This window comes from Chrysemys picta, chromosome 11 (assembly GCF_011386835.1).
Source record: "Chrysemys picta bellii isolate R12L10 chromosome 11, ASM1138683v2, whole genome shotgun sequence".
Lineage (NCBI taxonomy): Eukaryota > Metazoa > Chordata > Testudines > Emydidae > Chrysemys > Chrysemys picta.
The window spans coordinates 54,526,170-54,543,692 of record NC_088801.1 but is presented as its reverse complement, the minus strand read 5'-3'; the positions used below and the strand labels follow the sequence as shown (position 1 = coordinate 54,543,692).

General features: G+C 41.3%; 1 protein-coding gene across 1 annotated transcript; it reads right to left on the bottom strand.

The window, feature by feature from the left end:
• Positions 1 to 272: 272 nt before the first annotated feature.
• Positions 273 to 2,060, bottom strand: LOC135974377 (uncharacterized). Its single transcript, XM_065562023.1, has 2 exons — positions 1,997 to 2,060; positions 273 to 1,850 (listed from the first exon to the last, which is right to left on the bottom strand). The coding sequence occupies exon 2, from the start codon at positions 1,789 to 1,791 to the stop codon at positions 373 to 375; it is 1,419 nt and encodes a 472-aa protein (XP_065418095.1). The 5' UTR covers positions 1,792 to 1,850; positions 1,997 to 2,060; the 3' UTR covers positions 273 to 372.
• Between the last annotated feature and the right edge of the window lie 15,463 nt (positions 2,061 to 17,523).

The following is a 17,523-nucleotide window of genomic DNA, read 5'->3' as shown; positions in this document are numbered from 1 at the left end:
TGGTCATATTGTGCAGCATGCATTACAATGCATGCTAAGCTAAACCCTTCCTGATAGTCCATGTGGCTATTATATTACATGTTATATAATAAATACGATGCACAGCTAACAAATCATGTAAATGTAGTTAGTCGCTGTACATGTCTATGATTGTTATACAGCACACACTTGCAGGCAAGTTTTCAGCATGATGTTTAGAGATAAAGCCAGGTGATGTTTATTGCAACAGAGGGTCCTGTGGCACCTTTGAGACTAACAGAAGTACTGGGAGCATAAGCTTTCGTGGGTAAGAACCTCACTTCTTCAGATGCAAGTAATGGAAATCTCCAGAGGCAGGTATATATCAGTGTGGAGATAACGAGGTTAGTTCAATCAGGGAGGGTGAGGTGCTCTGCTAGCAGTTGAGGTGTGAACACCAAGGGAGGAGAAACTGTTTCTGTAGTTGGATAGCCATTCACAGTCTTTGTTTAATCCTGATCTGATGGTGTCAAATTTGCAAATGAACTGGAGCTCAGCAGTTTCTCTTTGGAGTCTGGTCCTGAAGTTTTTTTGCTGTAAGATGGCTACCTTTACATCTGCTATTGTGTGGCCAGGGAGGTTGAAGTGTTCTCCTACAGGTTTTTGTATATTGCCATTCCTGATATCTGACTTGTGTCCATTTATCCTCTTGCGTAGTGACTGTCCAGTTTGGCCAATGTACATAGCAGAGGGGCATTGCTGGCATATGATGGCATATATAACATTGGTGGACGTGCAGGTGAATGAGCCGGTGATGTTGTAGCTGATCTGGTTAGGTCCAGTGATGGTGTTGCTGGTGTAGATATGTGGGCAGAGTTGGCATCGAGGTTTGTTGCATGGGTTGGTTCCTGAGTTAGAGTTGTTATGGTGTGGTGCGTGGTTGCTGGTGAGAATATGCTTGAGGTTGGCAGGTTGTCTGTGGGCGAGGACTGGCCTGCCTCCCAAGGTCTGTGAAAGTGAGGGATCATTGTCCAGGATGGGTTGTAGATCACTGATGATGCGTTGGAGAGGTTTAAGCTGAGGACTGTAGGTGATGGCCAGTGGAGTTCTGTTGGTTTCTCTTCTGGGCCTGTCTTGTAGCAGGAGGCTTCTGGGTACACGTCTGGCTCTGTTGATTTGTTTCTTTATTTCCTTGTGTGGGTATCGTAGTTTTGAGAATGCTTGGTGAAGATCTTGTAGGTGTTGGTCTCTGTCTGAGGGGTTGGAGCAGATGCGATTGTACCTCAGTGCTTGGCTGTAGACGATGGATCGTGTGGTGTGACCGGGGTGGAAGCTGGAGGCATGAAGGTAGGCGTAGCGGTCGGTGGGTTTTCGGTATAGGGTGGTGTTAATGTGGCCATCGCTTATTTGTACGGTGGTGTCCAGGAAGTGGACCTCCCGTGTAGATTGGTCCAGGCTGAGGTTGATGGTGGGGTGGAAGCTGTTGAAAGCATGGTGGAATTCTTCCAGGGTCTCCTTCCCATGGGTCCAGATGATGAAGATGTCATCAATATAGCGTAGGTAGAGAAGGGGTATGAGTGGACGAGAGCTGAGGAAGCGTTGTTCCAGGTCAGCCATAAAAATGTTGGCATATTGTGGGGCCATGCGGGTGCCCATAGCGGTGCCACTGGTCTGGAGGTATATATTGTCACCAAATTTGAAATAATTGTGCGTGAGGATAAAGTCACAGAGCTCAGCAATAAGTTGTGCTGTGTCATCATCAGGGATACTGTTCCTGACAGCTTGTATTCCATCTGTATGTGGGATGTTTGTGTAGAGAGCCTCTACATCCATGGTGGCTAGGATGGTGTTTTCTGGGAGGTCACCAATGCATTGTAGTTTTCTCAGGAAATCTGTGGGCATTGGCACTCTCACCGAAGGACTGTCTGGATATGTGGACTCCCTACTCAGACCCTACGCCACCAGCACTCCCAGCTATCTCCGTGACACCACAGATTTCCTGAGAAAACTACAATGCATTGGTGACCTCCCAGAAAACACCATCCTAGCCACCATGGATGTAGAGGCTCTCTACACAAACATCCCACATACAGATGGAATACAAGCTGTCAGGAACAGTATCCCTGATGATGACACAGCACAACTTATTGCTGAGCTCTGTGACTTTATCCTCACGCACAATTATTTCAAATTTGGTGACAATATATACCTCCAGACCAGTGGCACCGCTATGGGCACCCGCATGGCCCCACAATATGCCAACATTTTTATGGCTGACCTGGAACAACGCTTCCTCAGCTCTCGTCCACTCATACCCCTTCTCTACCTACGCTATATTGATGACATCTTCATCATCTGGACCCATGGGAAGGAGACCCTGGAAGAATTCCACCATGCTTTCAACAGCTTCCACCCCACCATCAACCTCAGCCTGGACCAATCTACACGGGAGGTCCACTTCCTGGACACCACCGTACAAATAAGCGATGGCCACATTAACACCACCCTATACCGAAAACCCACCGACCGCTACGCCTACCTTCATGCCTCCAGCTTCCACCCCGGTCACACCACACGATCCATCGTCTACAGCCAAGCACTGAGGTACAATCGCATCTGCTCCAACCCCTCAGACAGAGACCAACACCTACAAGATCTTCACCAAGCATTCTCAAAACTACGATACCCACACAAGGAAATAAAGAAACAAATCAACAGAGCCAGACGTGTACCCAGAAGCCTCCTGCTACAAGACAGGCCCAGAAGAGAAACCAACAGAACTCCACTGGCCATCACCTACAGTCCTCAGCTTAAACCTCTCCAACGCATCATCAGTGATCTACAACCCATCCTGGACAATGATCCCTCACTTTCACAGACCTTGGGAGGCAGGCCAGTCCTCGCCCACAGACAACCTGCCAACCTCAAGCATATTCTCACCAGCAACCACGCACCACACCATAACAACTCTAACTCAGGAACCAACCCATGCAACAAACCTCGATGCCAACTCTGCCCACATATCTACACCAGCAACACCATCACTGGACCTAACCAGATCAGCTACAACATCACCGGCTCATTCACCTGCACGTCCACCAATGTTATATATGCCATCATATGCCAGCAATGCCCCTCTGCTATGTACATTGGCCAAACTGGACAGTCACTACGCAAGAGGATAAATGGACACAAGTCAGATATCAGGAATGGCAATATACAAAAACCTGTAGGAGAACACTTCAACCTCCCTGGCCACACAATAGCAGATGTAAAGGTAGCCATCTTACAGCAAAAAAACTTCAGGACCAGACTCCAAAGAGAAACTGCTGAGCTCCAGTTCATTTGCAAATTTGACACCATCAGATCAGGATTAAACAAAGACTGTGAATGGCTATCCAACTACAGAAACAGTTTCTCCTCCCTTGGTGTTCACACCTCAACTGCTAGCAGAGCACCTCACCCTCCCTGATTGAACTAACCTTGTTATCTCCACACTGATTTATACCTGCCTCTGGAGATTTCCATTACTTGCATCTGAAGAAGTGAGGTTCTTACCCACGAAAGCTTATGCTCCCAGTACTTCTGTTAGTCTCAAAGGTGCCACAGGACCCTCTGTTGCTTTTTACAGATTCAGACTAACACGGCTACCCCTCTGATACGTGATCTTTATTGACGCTAATAGTCTCCTAGTTAAATTCCTGTGCGTTATGGTAAAAATATACCCCTTGATTGAAAGAACTAGTACCATTTTTAAATCATGACAGAACAATTCTAAATTTTAAGTGGATTGTATTATTCTGTTAGCTTTAAACATTGCTACTGAACAATGTCATATTAGGTTAAATCTAACCCAGCAGAATCTGATTAATTTCCATTGGGCCAGATCCTTAGCTGGTGTAAATCAGAATAGCTCCATTTGACCTCAGTGCAGCTATGCTGATTTGCATCATTTGAGCATCTGACCTGATTGACTACGGTGGAGTTACTCCCATTTACAGTAGGTCTGAATCTGGTCCCATATATTTCCAAAGACTATTACGCTATCACCCACAACATAGCTGCATCAATGTGCATTGATTTCAGCTTGTCACAGTTCAGATGGCACATATCATCTCAGAATTTTGGAATTTTGATCCACCCTTGTTGTTTCAAACCTTTCCAAAATAATTATGTTTGTATGAAAACGAGCACTTTAGAACCAAAAGAGATTTAAGTGTGAACAAACACAATGAGTTTGACGAACACTTTTTGAAATGGTGAATGTTTCACTTCTTAAGTGATCTGCTGCTAGACACTTGTGTACTGTATCAGAAGCAGGATCCTGTTATGTTCTACTGTTTGGAAGGAATAATCAATTTCACAAATAGAAAATGGGAATGGACTGCCTAGGACGGAGTACTGCAAAAAAGGGTCTGGGGGCTATAGTGGCTAAATATGAGTCAACAATGTAATGCTATTGCTAAAAAAGTCAACAGCATTCTGGGAGTGTTGTAAGCAAGACACGAGAAGTAATTCTTTCACTCTACTCAGCATTGCTATGTAGGTGCCTAAATAAAGAGTTAAGTACTTTACTATAAACATCCCAAGTTTGAACATTTGGCCTCAGTACTTCCTCCTTGGTGCAAATTTTATCATCTGGAACTGTATTTAAGTTTAACTGTTTCCCCCTGACAATTGCTAGTGGTCCATTTATTTAACAGATTTAAAATTTTTATTAAGATGATGTAAAAAAAAAAGTGAACAGAGTTTGAGCATAGAAGTTTCTGGTTATCAGGGAAAAACATACAGATTATCGAGGGTGCAAAGTTTGGTTTAAGATCAGGTGGCATAAGGAATACATAATCTGCAATATCCCCGAATGGGGGTAAAAGGTTGATGGGTCAAAGTACAGTCACTGAGATATGAGGGTATGAAGTTCATAGAGTGGCTATGTTCAGGTGTGGAGTATAATGAGTGGATACGATGATGAGGATGGGATTGACCCTCATTTGGTGAGATTTAATGTTCAGGGAGTTTATGGTTCCAGTTCATCATGCTAAGAGCCTCACTCCCTTGAACTTTGCAAAACTTGCATCTAAATTCTGTATAACAGACTTGAACTCAAAGCATGGATAGAAAGAACCCCAATTTAAAAAGTTTTCATCTGGATTTCAATTTAGGCTAATTTGTAGTGTGTTGTAGAAACATTCTCTGTGAGGCTACAATGGCTTTGGAGTTTGTCCACCCTGCTTCCACACACCTTTCTACAACAATCAGTCTCTCAGGGCCTTCAGGGAACACAATAAGGCTCATCTCCATCCCCCCCATTCCTCCCCCTGCCCCAGCATTTGAAAATGGGACTGTGGAGAGGGGAATTTGGAAGGGGGGGAATCTGTGGGAGAAAGAGAATTATATGATCTTTTTGATTTGTCCGGTTTGTTTGCAGTGGGCAATATTAGTTTGTACTGCAGCACTTTAGTTGAGGGTGGGCATTATGTTATTGTATTTAAAAATTATGTCAAGGGCCCCTACACAGAAAGAACTGACACTCTATTTTTAGCATTTGTATAAATCTAAATTAATAGCTAATACAAATAAATACTGGTGTTGATGGGTGTTTTGTAAGTGTCATGGCTGAAAGTGGACCTTTAGGAGAGATTTGAATGATGAGAGGGCAGTAAGCTGTATGCTAGCCACTCATGGCAAAATTAGTAAGAAGATACACCAGTGTCCAGCGGCTTTTCTCCAACATAAGCAACATTCACTCTCCATCCAGAAATCAGAAATTCACAAACATGCTGGATATCTTCTCCTCCCCATATACAGAGGGTGCCATAAAAAACATTCACCTCTCATCAGCGACTGCAGAACTATGGTATTTCCTTTTCTAAGTACTGGAAGACATGTTACTGCAGGTACTTGATGAGAAGAATGGGGTGTGGGAAGGCAGGGAGATCTTTTGGTTAGGATACTGTTTTGAGACTCAGAAGATCAGGATTAAATTTCCAGCACAACCACCAACTTCCTGTGATCTTGGGAAAGTTATTTAATCCCTCTGTGTTCCCCATGTGTAACATGGGGATAAAACTACTTTTGTCTGAGGGCTTCATGGCAGTGACTGTCTCAGGCTATATGTTTGAACAGTGCCTAGTACAATGGGACCCTGATCTTGGCAGGAGCCTCTAAGGCACCTGTAATATAATAATACAAAATAGAACCAATATAGCGTGTTTAAACATGCTCACTGTACACATACAATGATCTTTGACATTAAGAAGAGTGGTAATAATAGTTACAATTCTTAGGGATTGTCTACATGGAGAGATAGTATGCTGCAAGCCAGAGTATGAATGTACAGCACACTTGCCTGCCACGCATAGCTGGCCATGTGGACCCTGCTATCACACTCTAAAAATTCCACATTGCATTTTGATGTACTGCTGTTTGAAGTGAGAGAATGTCAAAGTGGTAACTTTAGGTGCATGGGAACAACTTTTAGTGCATGGTAGCAGGGTTCACACTGTGGTGTTAAAAACTGTGTTCAGATTATAGGCTGTCACTTTTAAATTTTTTCCCCTGGCCCTGCTTGCAGGCTAGGGGACTCTGCAGAGAAACATGCAATCTGGGCATAGCAGCAGTCAGTGTGCAGCCAGCCAGCTGAGAGTAAGGTGGGGTAAGGTGTTCCTCTCTGTTTTAGGGAGCAGCCTACTTTGTCTCTTTCTGGTTTTGGGTCCTTGTATGTTATAGTTCTAAATTTGGAGAAATAAAGTAGTGTTACATTGCAACCTTCCAGCAAGAGTATTTTATGTTTTTATCTAATGTCTTTGTGTGTATGCTGTAACATAACACACACAGTCAGTTAGTGTGTGGCAGGCTAGTGTGCTGTACATTCACACCCTGGCTTGCTGTGCACTAAGTCGCTGTGTAGACAAGCCCTTAGCTCTTATCTAGAGCTTTTTGTTTTCAAAGTATTTTTAAAAAATGTGGGCATACAGAGAGAACAAATGAAGCTTTAGGCAGACCAGAGAGCTAACTATTATAGTTAAACTCGGGGAAACAATGTATGGCTATGCTCAAAGACACAAGCAAAGATAAAAATCTTGCCAACAAAATGTTCAATGAAAGTAGCAAAATAGACCAAACACTCTTTCCGGTTGTGTTAATTCTAATAGTCTCTTAAAAACAAAACGAAAACAACCATTCAGAACACAAACTGGGAAAAGGCTAAGAGCATGATCAAGTATTCAAAGCCAGTGTGCGGAACAAATAGGTAAGTACTCTAAGGGATACATTTACCAAGCAATGAGTGGGAGGTACATACAGAAAAATCTCATCAACAAATAATGGGACTTGCACATGCACTCTTTGGAAATATAGCTAATAAGCTATAAGGGCCAGCTAACCATGTCCCTAGTTCTTTGCAATCAGTCAGCAATTTTTTAGCAATTCTTAGATCCATAATTAGTTTAGTTTAATGGTTTGCTTGATTCATGTTGAATTTCTGTTCTGAGTTTTACCATAATTCAATATTTCTCTCTAAGCAGGTCTGCAACATGAACAAAACATAGCACTTCTATATACGTCAAATATTGCATAATGCTCCACAGAACTATATACCTTCACTACACCTCAGCAGGCTAAAAAATTAAACTCCACAGGGGGATGAAAAATAAGAGCAATACTTGATAGTAATAAGAGATGAGAGCTAGTCCAGACATGAACAAATTCTGACACTTCTAGTGTGAAGAAAATATACTATTACAAAAGAAGTGTCATAGGTAGTTTCAGAAAGCAAGCAACAAAACAAAATTAACAGCACAGGATATGAATTTGTTATTGCAATCACGGTATTATTGTATGGCTTCCTAAACTCATTTGTTGTTACCTGATGATGAGAAAAAAAACTATCTCTAGCATGTCACCTTTCATTAAAACTGTGTTTGTCTGAGATTTTGTTATTTGCAGTTGCTCATCTGTTAAATTAGAAGTTTTAATTCTTCACAGTTTGTCACCTTTTTAATTCCAGTCTGTTGACACGTACTTTTCTATAATGTAGAAAAGGTTAAAAATGAAATTTAAAAGAAAATTAGCTGATATGAAGGCTCCCAAAGAAAGCTTTGGTCTTTTGCCACTAAAACTGTTTTTCAAGACTACATGTGAAGTGAGTTTGGGAGTCTCAGCTAATTGGAAACCAATGGACATTTCTACTATGATATCACAGATGTTTCTAAGAAACTGACAGTTTTGTGTTCAGGGAACCACCTCTAGGGAATAGAGCATATTTTAGGAACATTAAGAACTAGATTTTACCTTTAAGCCTCAGTCTGTTTGAAGGGGGTGTGTGAATCTGTACTACCCCAGGGAAGCATTGGGAAGTATTGTGACATTTGGGGGTGCAAGCATACTCCCACTGTGCATGTAGGGGCAGAGTCATGGTTCTGATGCCTCCTTGGGAAATTAGTCCAAGGGTGATAGGCAGCAACTTGGTGGAAGCCCTGGTGCTCCCTTTAGGTGGGCTGATTGGCTGCATTGGGTGTGAGTTGGAGTCAAGATTTATCCGTAAGAGTCACTTAGCTTTGGCGTGCTGCACACGCTGTTGTCTAAAGATGCATGAAGGAAATATGTGTTCCTTCTGTGTTTGTACAGCACCTAGAATAAGGGGGTCTTGGGCCATGACTAGGGCTCCTAGGTGTTACGAATAACAGGTGTTGGGGAATACAAATAATAAATAATATGTGAATTACTGGACCTTGAAATCCCATGTATTTTGGGAACACTATGCTGCCTGCTTTTGTGTGTGTGTGTGAGAGAGATGGCAGGGAAACTTCAATCCCCCAACAATCCCCCTTCTCAATTCAACCCCAAATCAATATTTTAAATGGCTTTATCCCTGACAGTTGAAAGGCTTCAAAATTTAATGATCTGTAACATACAGGAAGTCAGAGCAGATGATTTACTTGTTTCTTCTGGTCTTAAACACTATTAATCTATGAATCCTGAAAAAGGATCTACTGCTTATAGGCTTCAATGGGAACTCCATGTAGGATTATATTTGCAGGATAATGGCCCTTGATATAAATTGGAAAAAAGGCTTCTTCAAGTAAAAACAAAGAGAAGACACAGGTTAAATAAGGTCAAGGAGAAGGGACACTCTGAAACCAGAGAGTTCTAGCAACTGTATAGGCAGTTTAGTAGAATTAATGGGTCAACAGGTCTGATCTGCTTTATGGCAAATCGTGTTTTCCCATGGCATTATAATGTGTGAGCACAGATGGGAGGGTTAACAGAAAAAATATCTAACCTATCAACTTTTATCTTGTCTTTTCAGATATGAAGTGGACAAAGAAATGTTCATTCAACTTAGGAAAGGAAGGGAACATTGTATAACACCTGGGACCAAAAGAAAGTTTAGCTTTATTGTTATATTACACCCGTTTGAATACAGTTGTGATGCTGTACCAATTTACACTGCTTCAACATTGTATATTGACACTCTTACAATGATTAATCTTGTTTAACAGGGGCAGGTTAAATCCATAAAAAACAATTTTAATCTGATGTACCTAAAATTAAGTATATAACTCATGATTGTGAAGGTGCTACTAGACACACACACAAAATACTGTGAAGGTACAGTAAAAAAACTTCTTACACTTAGTGAATACTGTGAATTCTTTCTTAGTCAATACTGTGATTTTGTCTCTTTCATAATCAAGGATCATTTTACCTAAGGACACCTATTTATCACAATTAGAGAATTAGTTCTGCGCCACTTTTTCCAGCTACATTATGAATTACCCACAGACAGCTGGACAGTTTTGGCCCAGAAGTGTTTCAACATGTACAGAATTTGTGCCAGTAGTAGCCAGCCACCAGCCAGATATTTTCCACTCACACTGCTTTAAAAAAAATCATAGGCAGTAGTAAGAATAATAAACTTCTCCCATAACATGCTTGAAAAAATAGAAAAAATAGAAACTTATTTGTGATGGGTTTATTTTTATAGATAGGTAACAAATAATTTCTTTTTACAGTGCTTTAAAAGATGATGTACAGTAGTTTGAACGAAGAAGTAGTGAGAAAGCACACAAATAAAATAAGAAGGACATTCTCATATCTCAGAGAGTACCTAAGATCTGCTATAAAAACAGGATACGGAATGTATATTAAAAAATCTCTTTTGTGATCATGGCAAAGTGATTATAGCATTTGCTTGTCTAGTGGCTTAAATTTCTCCCTAGTAGCTTACTAGACAAGTACTGGAACAATATAAAGTTAGTGGGAAAGTTGGTTTGCCCCAATTTTTATATTGTCCTTTTCCTTTGCTTCTGACTTGAAATCAGAGTTTCCATATTTCCAAATATTCTTATTTAAATATGCATAATACTGAAATGTATTTTTATTTTTAATAGTTCCTTGGCATAAAATAACCATTAACTGATGAGGTTAAACAAACAGTTTTCCATATAGCATATTACTCCTATTTTTATTTTATTTATTTAATTAGATTTAAAAATAATAAAAATATGCCCATCCAAGGCTTTAGGCACCATAAAACATGATTACTAATACAATAAAATCCCATCAGTATTAAAGTAATCATTTCAACAGCCAGTCAGCCACCTACAGAGTCTCCTTTATACTCCTTTGCTGTTGTGGGAAGCATACTCTCAGTCATCTCCCAAAACTCCCTCAATCAGATATCTTTTGCAGCAGGGCCTGAAGTTCACCAAATTAGTGGTGTTTTAGATTGATAATTTCCATAGCGTTGGAGCTCCTATAGAGAATGCCTTGCTCATCACCTTTTCTTGCATAACAAAGAGAATCCAGCTCAGGATCATAATTGTCCACTGTAGGATTCTTGTACCTTCCTGTGAGACAACACGTATCGACCACTGTCAAGACAAGACACTGGAGTAGACAGACCCGTGGTCTGATCGGGAATGACAGTTTCTGTGCTATATTTATGCCCTAATTTATGTCGCTGACTCTGGCCAGGCTTGAGATCTCAAGATGAGCGAGAGGAGTTGGCAGAGATTACGGCAGGGTACAGGGGAGTATGCTTGGAGATCCTCACTCAAATGCTTGGAGCTAGTTTGTTGGTTTGGGGGTTGTGAAGGTGTTTTCCATTGGCAATCCATAGACCTAGCTACTGGTCTTACCATCTTCTGGAGCACCATAAAGGAGGAGAAGTTCATACCCTGTGTGGCTGGGGTGGGGGAGTGTTACAATTTGAGAGGTGAGTGTTTGGTCCAGGACTGCAGCATCTTTGTTTTGAAGCCTATCAGGCAGTTAGCAATAGGGATTTATTTGTCACAGGAATTTGTGCTTTAGGAGTATATACATAGGGCTCGGGGCCTATAATTCCAAAGTCTGAGATTAGGTTTTGGAGAACTATTAAGGCTAAGGCTGATAATGGTTTGAACCCCTGGCAGTAGACCATACTGACATGTGTAAGTATAATGCAACATCCACAGATAAACTGTTTGTGGCCAAGTGTGTGGGCAGTGAGTTGCCTATTAGGCTTCAAGGCTTAGAGCGGACTATGAAACAAAAAAGGATTAGGACCACAGGCTACTCCTAGGCTAAGTGTTTGCGGTATACTAAGGTTAATAATTTAGGAGTTGACACATAGTCCATCAAAGTCAACAAGTATGTTTCCACTGACTTCAGTGGCCCTTGGATCAAGTCCTTAATGAAGTCATGGCTGGAAGACTTACCACCATCCTATGGTGTTGAAGGGTTTATTTTCACTGCCAGCCAGTGCCACTATAAGGGTTTAGTATCACTGTCAGCAATGCCATTATAATCAGAAATGGGAAATGTCTACTAGAACACCTTCTGCATCGCCTCGGCAATAACCTTTACACTGTGTTCTTGAGTGCTTTGTCCAGTCTCTTTTTAAATGATTCCAGGGAGGGAGTTTCCACCACTTCCCTTAGAGGACTAGTCCACAGTCAAAGATCCTTTCAGTTAGTGATAATACCTACAGACGATTTTATATGACATTAGATGTTAAATTTTTGCTTTTTGAACTACCACAAACTCTACGACAGACCCTAATCCAGCAGTTCTTACTTAGGCAAACTTCTATGTAAAGCAGTGGGAGGTTTCCTTGGATTAGGATTGCAGAGTCAACCCTCAGTCATTGTACAGATAAAAGAATTTCTGTTGTTTTTATGACAAATGTCTCCTCAGGTGTCTCATTTCTAAGATGTAGTCAAGGATTTAATTCAGAAGTCTATTCAAATGTACTTATTTATGCCCTCAGTAATTTACAGAGGGACAACTGATAAAATGAAAAGAAAAGTTATGTAAAAAACATCCCTTAGCACGGTGCATTCATTTTCCTGTATTATCTCTTAGAGAACTACCTTAGTTTTTGATATTTACTGTTGAAATAAATATAGACCCCTGAGACTGCAATTAGTTCTTCATGGGCCCTTGCTCACATGGAGTTTATTGAACTGGGACAATGGGGATTAAATGAAACATACTGTATGTCAAGTGAATTAGCTAAAGATATCATTTGAATTTAGCACCTTAAGTAAGTCAAAAGGAAAGTGTGAACCACACTGGTGATTGAATCTCACCAATTAGCTAGTTGCATGCAGCTTTATGGTCTTTTGGATACTCATTTAGGAGACAAGAAAACAAGAACAAACAACAACAAAAAGCCCAACTGACTCTGTCAAACTTTAATAGAATTCCCTAGGCAAATTTGTCCAACTCTTGGATAGCTTGTTTAAGTGTGGAGCAACACATCACTTAAATGAAAATACTTTCATTTCATTTAATGGTGTACCTATCCAATGGCTTTTTCCCCATCATTAATGGTTCAACATGAAAGTTTGCTTATAGACGATCAGTGCATATATTTGTTGATTTCAGATTTTTAAACTTTAATTATAACTTTATACAAGACTGCACAGCTATAATTCAATGGATTGGTCACATTAGTTTGCTTCAATGACAAAACTCAACCTTTTAAAAATTTAAACATGCCTTTCTATTAGTTTCAATTAAATTACTTCAGTAATCATTGTAACAAAGGCAATTATGTGATACAGTATGAAGTAATTGACTGCAGTTTGATGTTTTAGTATACCCAATAAATAAGAGCTCATTAAAATAATACTTAGCATTTGTATAGTAATTTATGTGACCAAAGCACTGTACAGACATTGATTAATTAATCAATCCTCACAAGCTAGGCGTGCAACATATTTATCCCCATTTTACAGATACTTTAACTGAAACAGAGAGATGAAGGGACTTGCTGAAGGCCACTCATAAATCAGTGACAGAGCCCGGATTAAAACTAAGGATCTCCTGCTTTCTAGCCTGTATGTGTTTCTCCATATCACAATGTCCTTATGTGCACAGTTAATAGTGTTAAAGCTACAGAAGGTCAAGGGCCTGATCCAGCTGTCACTTAGATAATGAGAATATTTCTATTGACTTCAGTGGGAGCTGCACTGGGCCCTAAACCAACAAGTGTTGATTACTTTCTTTTAAAATCACTTTGTGGACCTTATTCAGGACGGATGGGGACCAATGGTAGTTTTTCAGGGTCAGGCTTGGCAAAAGGAACATTGGGAGCCAAGAAAAGAATGATTTTGTCAGATGCATTTCCCATTTGGTTTCATTGGCCATTTCCTTCCACCTCAAAGCTAGAAGAAGTGGAGCAAGTGAAGGTGCTCATACTTCAATTTCCTGCTACTGCCAGCTTTTGTGTGACTCTTTCTGATACCATCTTCTCTTAATGTGGCAAAACCAAAGGTGTTTTGTGAATGATAATCAGCACTAATTTCCCTTCCTGCTGATTCCTGCCTAGTGGTTTTGCCATTGGCATTCTATAGAAATGAAATATCATCACAGCTGGTACAAAATGTGGCACAGTTGGGGACAAACACACTTGCCAGTGAGAGCCGTATGACTGGAATTTCAGATTGCACAATCCACACATGCATCAGTCTGTATCCCAAGTGGAGTCTGACTAGATCGATTGGGACACAATTTGTCCCGATATCCGCCGGCGGGACTGACTCGTTTTTTTTTTTTTGCTCCGCCAGCGCCCCCCCCATCCCCGCATGTGTCCTGATCTTTTCTTTCCCTCATCTGGTCACCCTAGGATTAACTGAGAGAAGAAATTGGCCCATTTTGTCCAGATGGTCTTTTTTGCTGAGAAGTCTTTTAAATTGTCACATACTCTGTTAATTCTGATCAGATTGGCCTTTCTGTGGGGATTATCATAAACTGTGCTCTGTAGTTTGCTCATTATAGTTGCCTTGCTAGCACTTCATTTATACTCAGCAAAACTCACTGTTAGAAACTAAAAACAACCCACATATGTTAACATGGACTGATGGGCAGCTGCATCATGAAATGAAGTCACTTATTCTCCACTCAGAGCGAAGAGGGTACAAGCAAGGAAATGGACTCTCCCTGCGCCACAATTACTTCCCCAAGCTCCCCGTGAGGTACCACATCCCCTTCTCTGGGCTCAGCCTAATGGTGAGTAATTTCAGTTAACAGATGAATTCAAGGAAACCACAATCTGCTCATGGAAAACAGGTGAACAGAAAAAGAGGGAAAATAAATTAAAGAAATGCCTGTTATAAATTCACCAAGCTCTGACGGCAATCCTGGTATTAATTATCCCATTTCCAATGATTTCCCAGGGTATTTAGTTCTTGAAGGAGCTCTATTTCTCATTCATGGGGGTAGTAATGTTTAAAGGGAGAAATTGCTATACAGTATTTTTATCAGAGTCAGCACGGCTGAGAAGTATTTCAAGTGAATTTCAAGAGCTGGCTCATCATGGCAGCTGTGGGAATAATATGCCAGGGGACTCCATTTCTTCAGCAATATAACTTGGTAAGTTCTGAGCAGAGAGAACTCACTTTTAATGGTAGCGTGGATGCCTCCTGGGCCATTTTATGAAACCATCGCACTCAATCTATGCTTAGAAAAATATTGCACTGCTGCAAAGCAAATAAAACCAGGAAAAAACATACAGTCAGACAATAGATCATTTCCCCCCAATCTGCTATGCAGATCAATACAAACAGTTCAAGTTGATTGAACGGTGTAATTCTTTGCCCAGCCCGAGTCAAAAGTGTAAAACCTAATATACTGAGACAGTCACCCAATCTTACTGTAAATATCAATGTTTTCTTTTTTTAATGCATTAATCACACATGCAGTTTGGTGGATGAGACCCATCTTTTACATTTCCATTTTCAAAATGTGAGACAGTTTGTTGGATAAATACGTGTCTGGTGCATTTTTTCAAAGTGTGGTTTTGATGGCAGCAGAGATGTGATAGTCTGTCCTGTAAACCCATTTTAGCTCAAGGTTTGTTGACCTGATAGAAAATAATGTGTCTTGTAGCAATGTTAGAGTCTGTGCTATTGAACAGGCGGCTGTGTATGAGCTAGAGCATCCGGTGAGAAAAAATCTTTGCCCTGAAAGTGTCACTGAAATTAGAGCATGCTGAGAGCCATGTTGCTTAAACAAAACCTCAGTTATTTGAAAGATGTAAATACACAGGCCTAGACACTGCTGATGGACTTGGTGGTGCCCGCATCATGCAATGAGAGAGGGGGGCAGACTGAAAAATAAAAGTGAATAAAATAAAATGGGTTTCAATGCATCCGGGATGACTGAAAAATGGTGTAAAACATCAATACAAATTTTCTGATCTTTAGAGGAAAACTCACACGTAGGCTGAATGTTTAATCTGCCAAATGTCACCCTGCACTTGTATAGTAGGGAGAAGCGAGAAAAAGGATTGTGAGGGGCTACTGAGCCACTAGGGGAAATGTTGCTTGACTCTTAGCAGAGCAAAGGTATAGCTGGCCACCTGCTGCCGCAGGTCCAAAGCCCCTCAAATTCAGTCAGAGTCTTTCCAATGAGTTCAGTGGACTTTGGATCAGGCCTATGGTTCTTGGACAGATTTTCCAAACATTGGACCATTTCATCCAAAACAGGACGGTTGGCAACTTTTCTGAATGGCCCTGGGGTCAGGTTTCAAGTTTTGCCTGTCTCTCTCTTTCCTTGACCTCTAAAAGAAATCCCTTCTTGCACTCCCCTATCCTTCTCTTTCCTCCCACCCAGCCCTCTCCTCCCAAACACATCATTGTCTGGCTCCCCTAAATGTATATAGCTTTCCTATCAGGGCCTAAGAGATGTGGAGACATCCTTCTCCTTATTGCACTGCATGAGCTGGATCTTGCATGATTCTGTATCTTCCTTTGCAGATACACAGGGCTCTCAAGGATGTGGCTGATGGAAAAGGACCCAGAAGCATGCGAGATCTGAGTGCATTAGCTACTCAGGCCCAGCAAAGAGGATGAAGAAATCTGCCACATCTTATTATAGAACCTTCTACTGGGGGAGGGGGGGGGGGGGGCTTCTATTGCTCTCGAAGGAGAGAGCATAGGCCCCATCGGCTGTTACAAGGAAGGAGCAATGGATGGTCCTGAATAATTTCTCTGACATTCAGGTTCTCAGCATCTCTAAAAGTCAGCCCCTTCTTCTTTGAATGGTCCAACCCCACTATCTTGCTGAGGGAGAGCTATGTGACTTGCACACAATGAACTGCCCCACTTCTGTAAAAAAGATCCAATTAAAAACCTTAGTTAAAAGTCTCAATTAAAAGCTCTCAGGAACAAGTGTGCCTTGCACGGCACCCTGGAGCATGATGAAACACCCACCAGAGCTATTTGCAGCTGAGAGACTGCAGAAGCACCGCAGCTGAACTTAATTGTCAGAGTGGCAAGCCCTTATCCTTTTCCTGGTGAACATTTTATGGCCAATGAACCCCAGGAAATAACTGCAGCTGATTATAATGGAAATGCTGAAACCTCTTAAATTATGGCATCAGGCAGGAGCAGCACTGTTATAATTACTATGCTAATGACCAAGTAATATTGAAGTACTCCTGAGTCATTTTCCAGTATTTTTTAGTACCCATCTTTTATGCCCTGCAGAGGGCTTAAGAGCTGTTGCCACCCTCCTGCTGGGTTCCCATGCAGTTAGTTGGAGAGCCCTCACTATTCCCCTCCGTGGCCACACTGCAGGGGCCTGGACACCTGCTGCCTTTCTCATCTTTGGTTCCCATGCACGGAATTGCTTATCATCCCCTCCTTGGTGCCACCACAGGGGGCTAAAGTGGAACCAACCTTGCTTCTAAAGCCTTTGTAGGAGGCTGAAGCGCTGCTGTTGTTCCCCCCACTATAATGAATGCAGGGCAGGGAAATGGGGCAGCAGAAGAAAGAGGAGTCAATACAAAGAAATCATGGAAAAGATACAAATCCAAATATAGGAATCATTTCCTTGATATTTGCAATTTCTGATAAATGTGAGAGACAAACAAGCAGTCCCTACTAATAAATAAGGTATTATTAATGAAGAATATCAATAGGTCTCTGCACATTTTGAAGGAAAAAAGAAAATCCAATTCTGGTTTGGGTCTGATAGCTCAACTCCCCACACAGCACTTCCTTAACACCAGTTGTCCTTCACCTAGCTGACAACTTAGAGCCGGAGGCTAAGAGTCATTTACTGGGAAAGCAA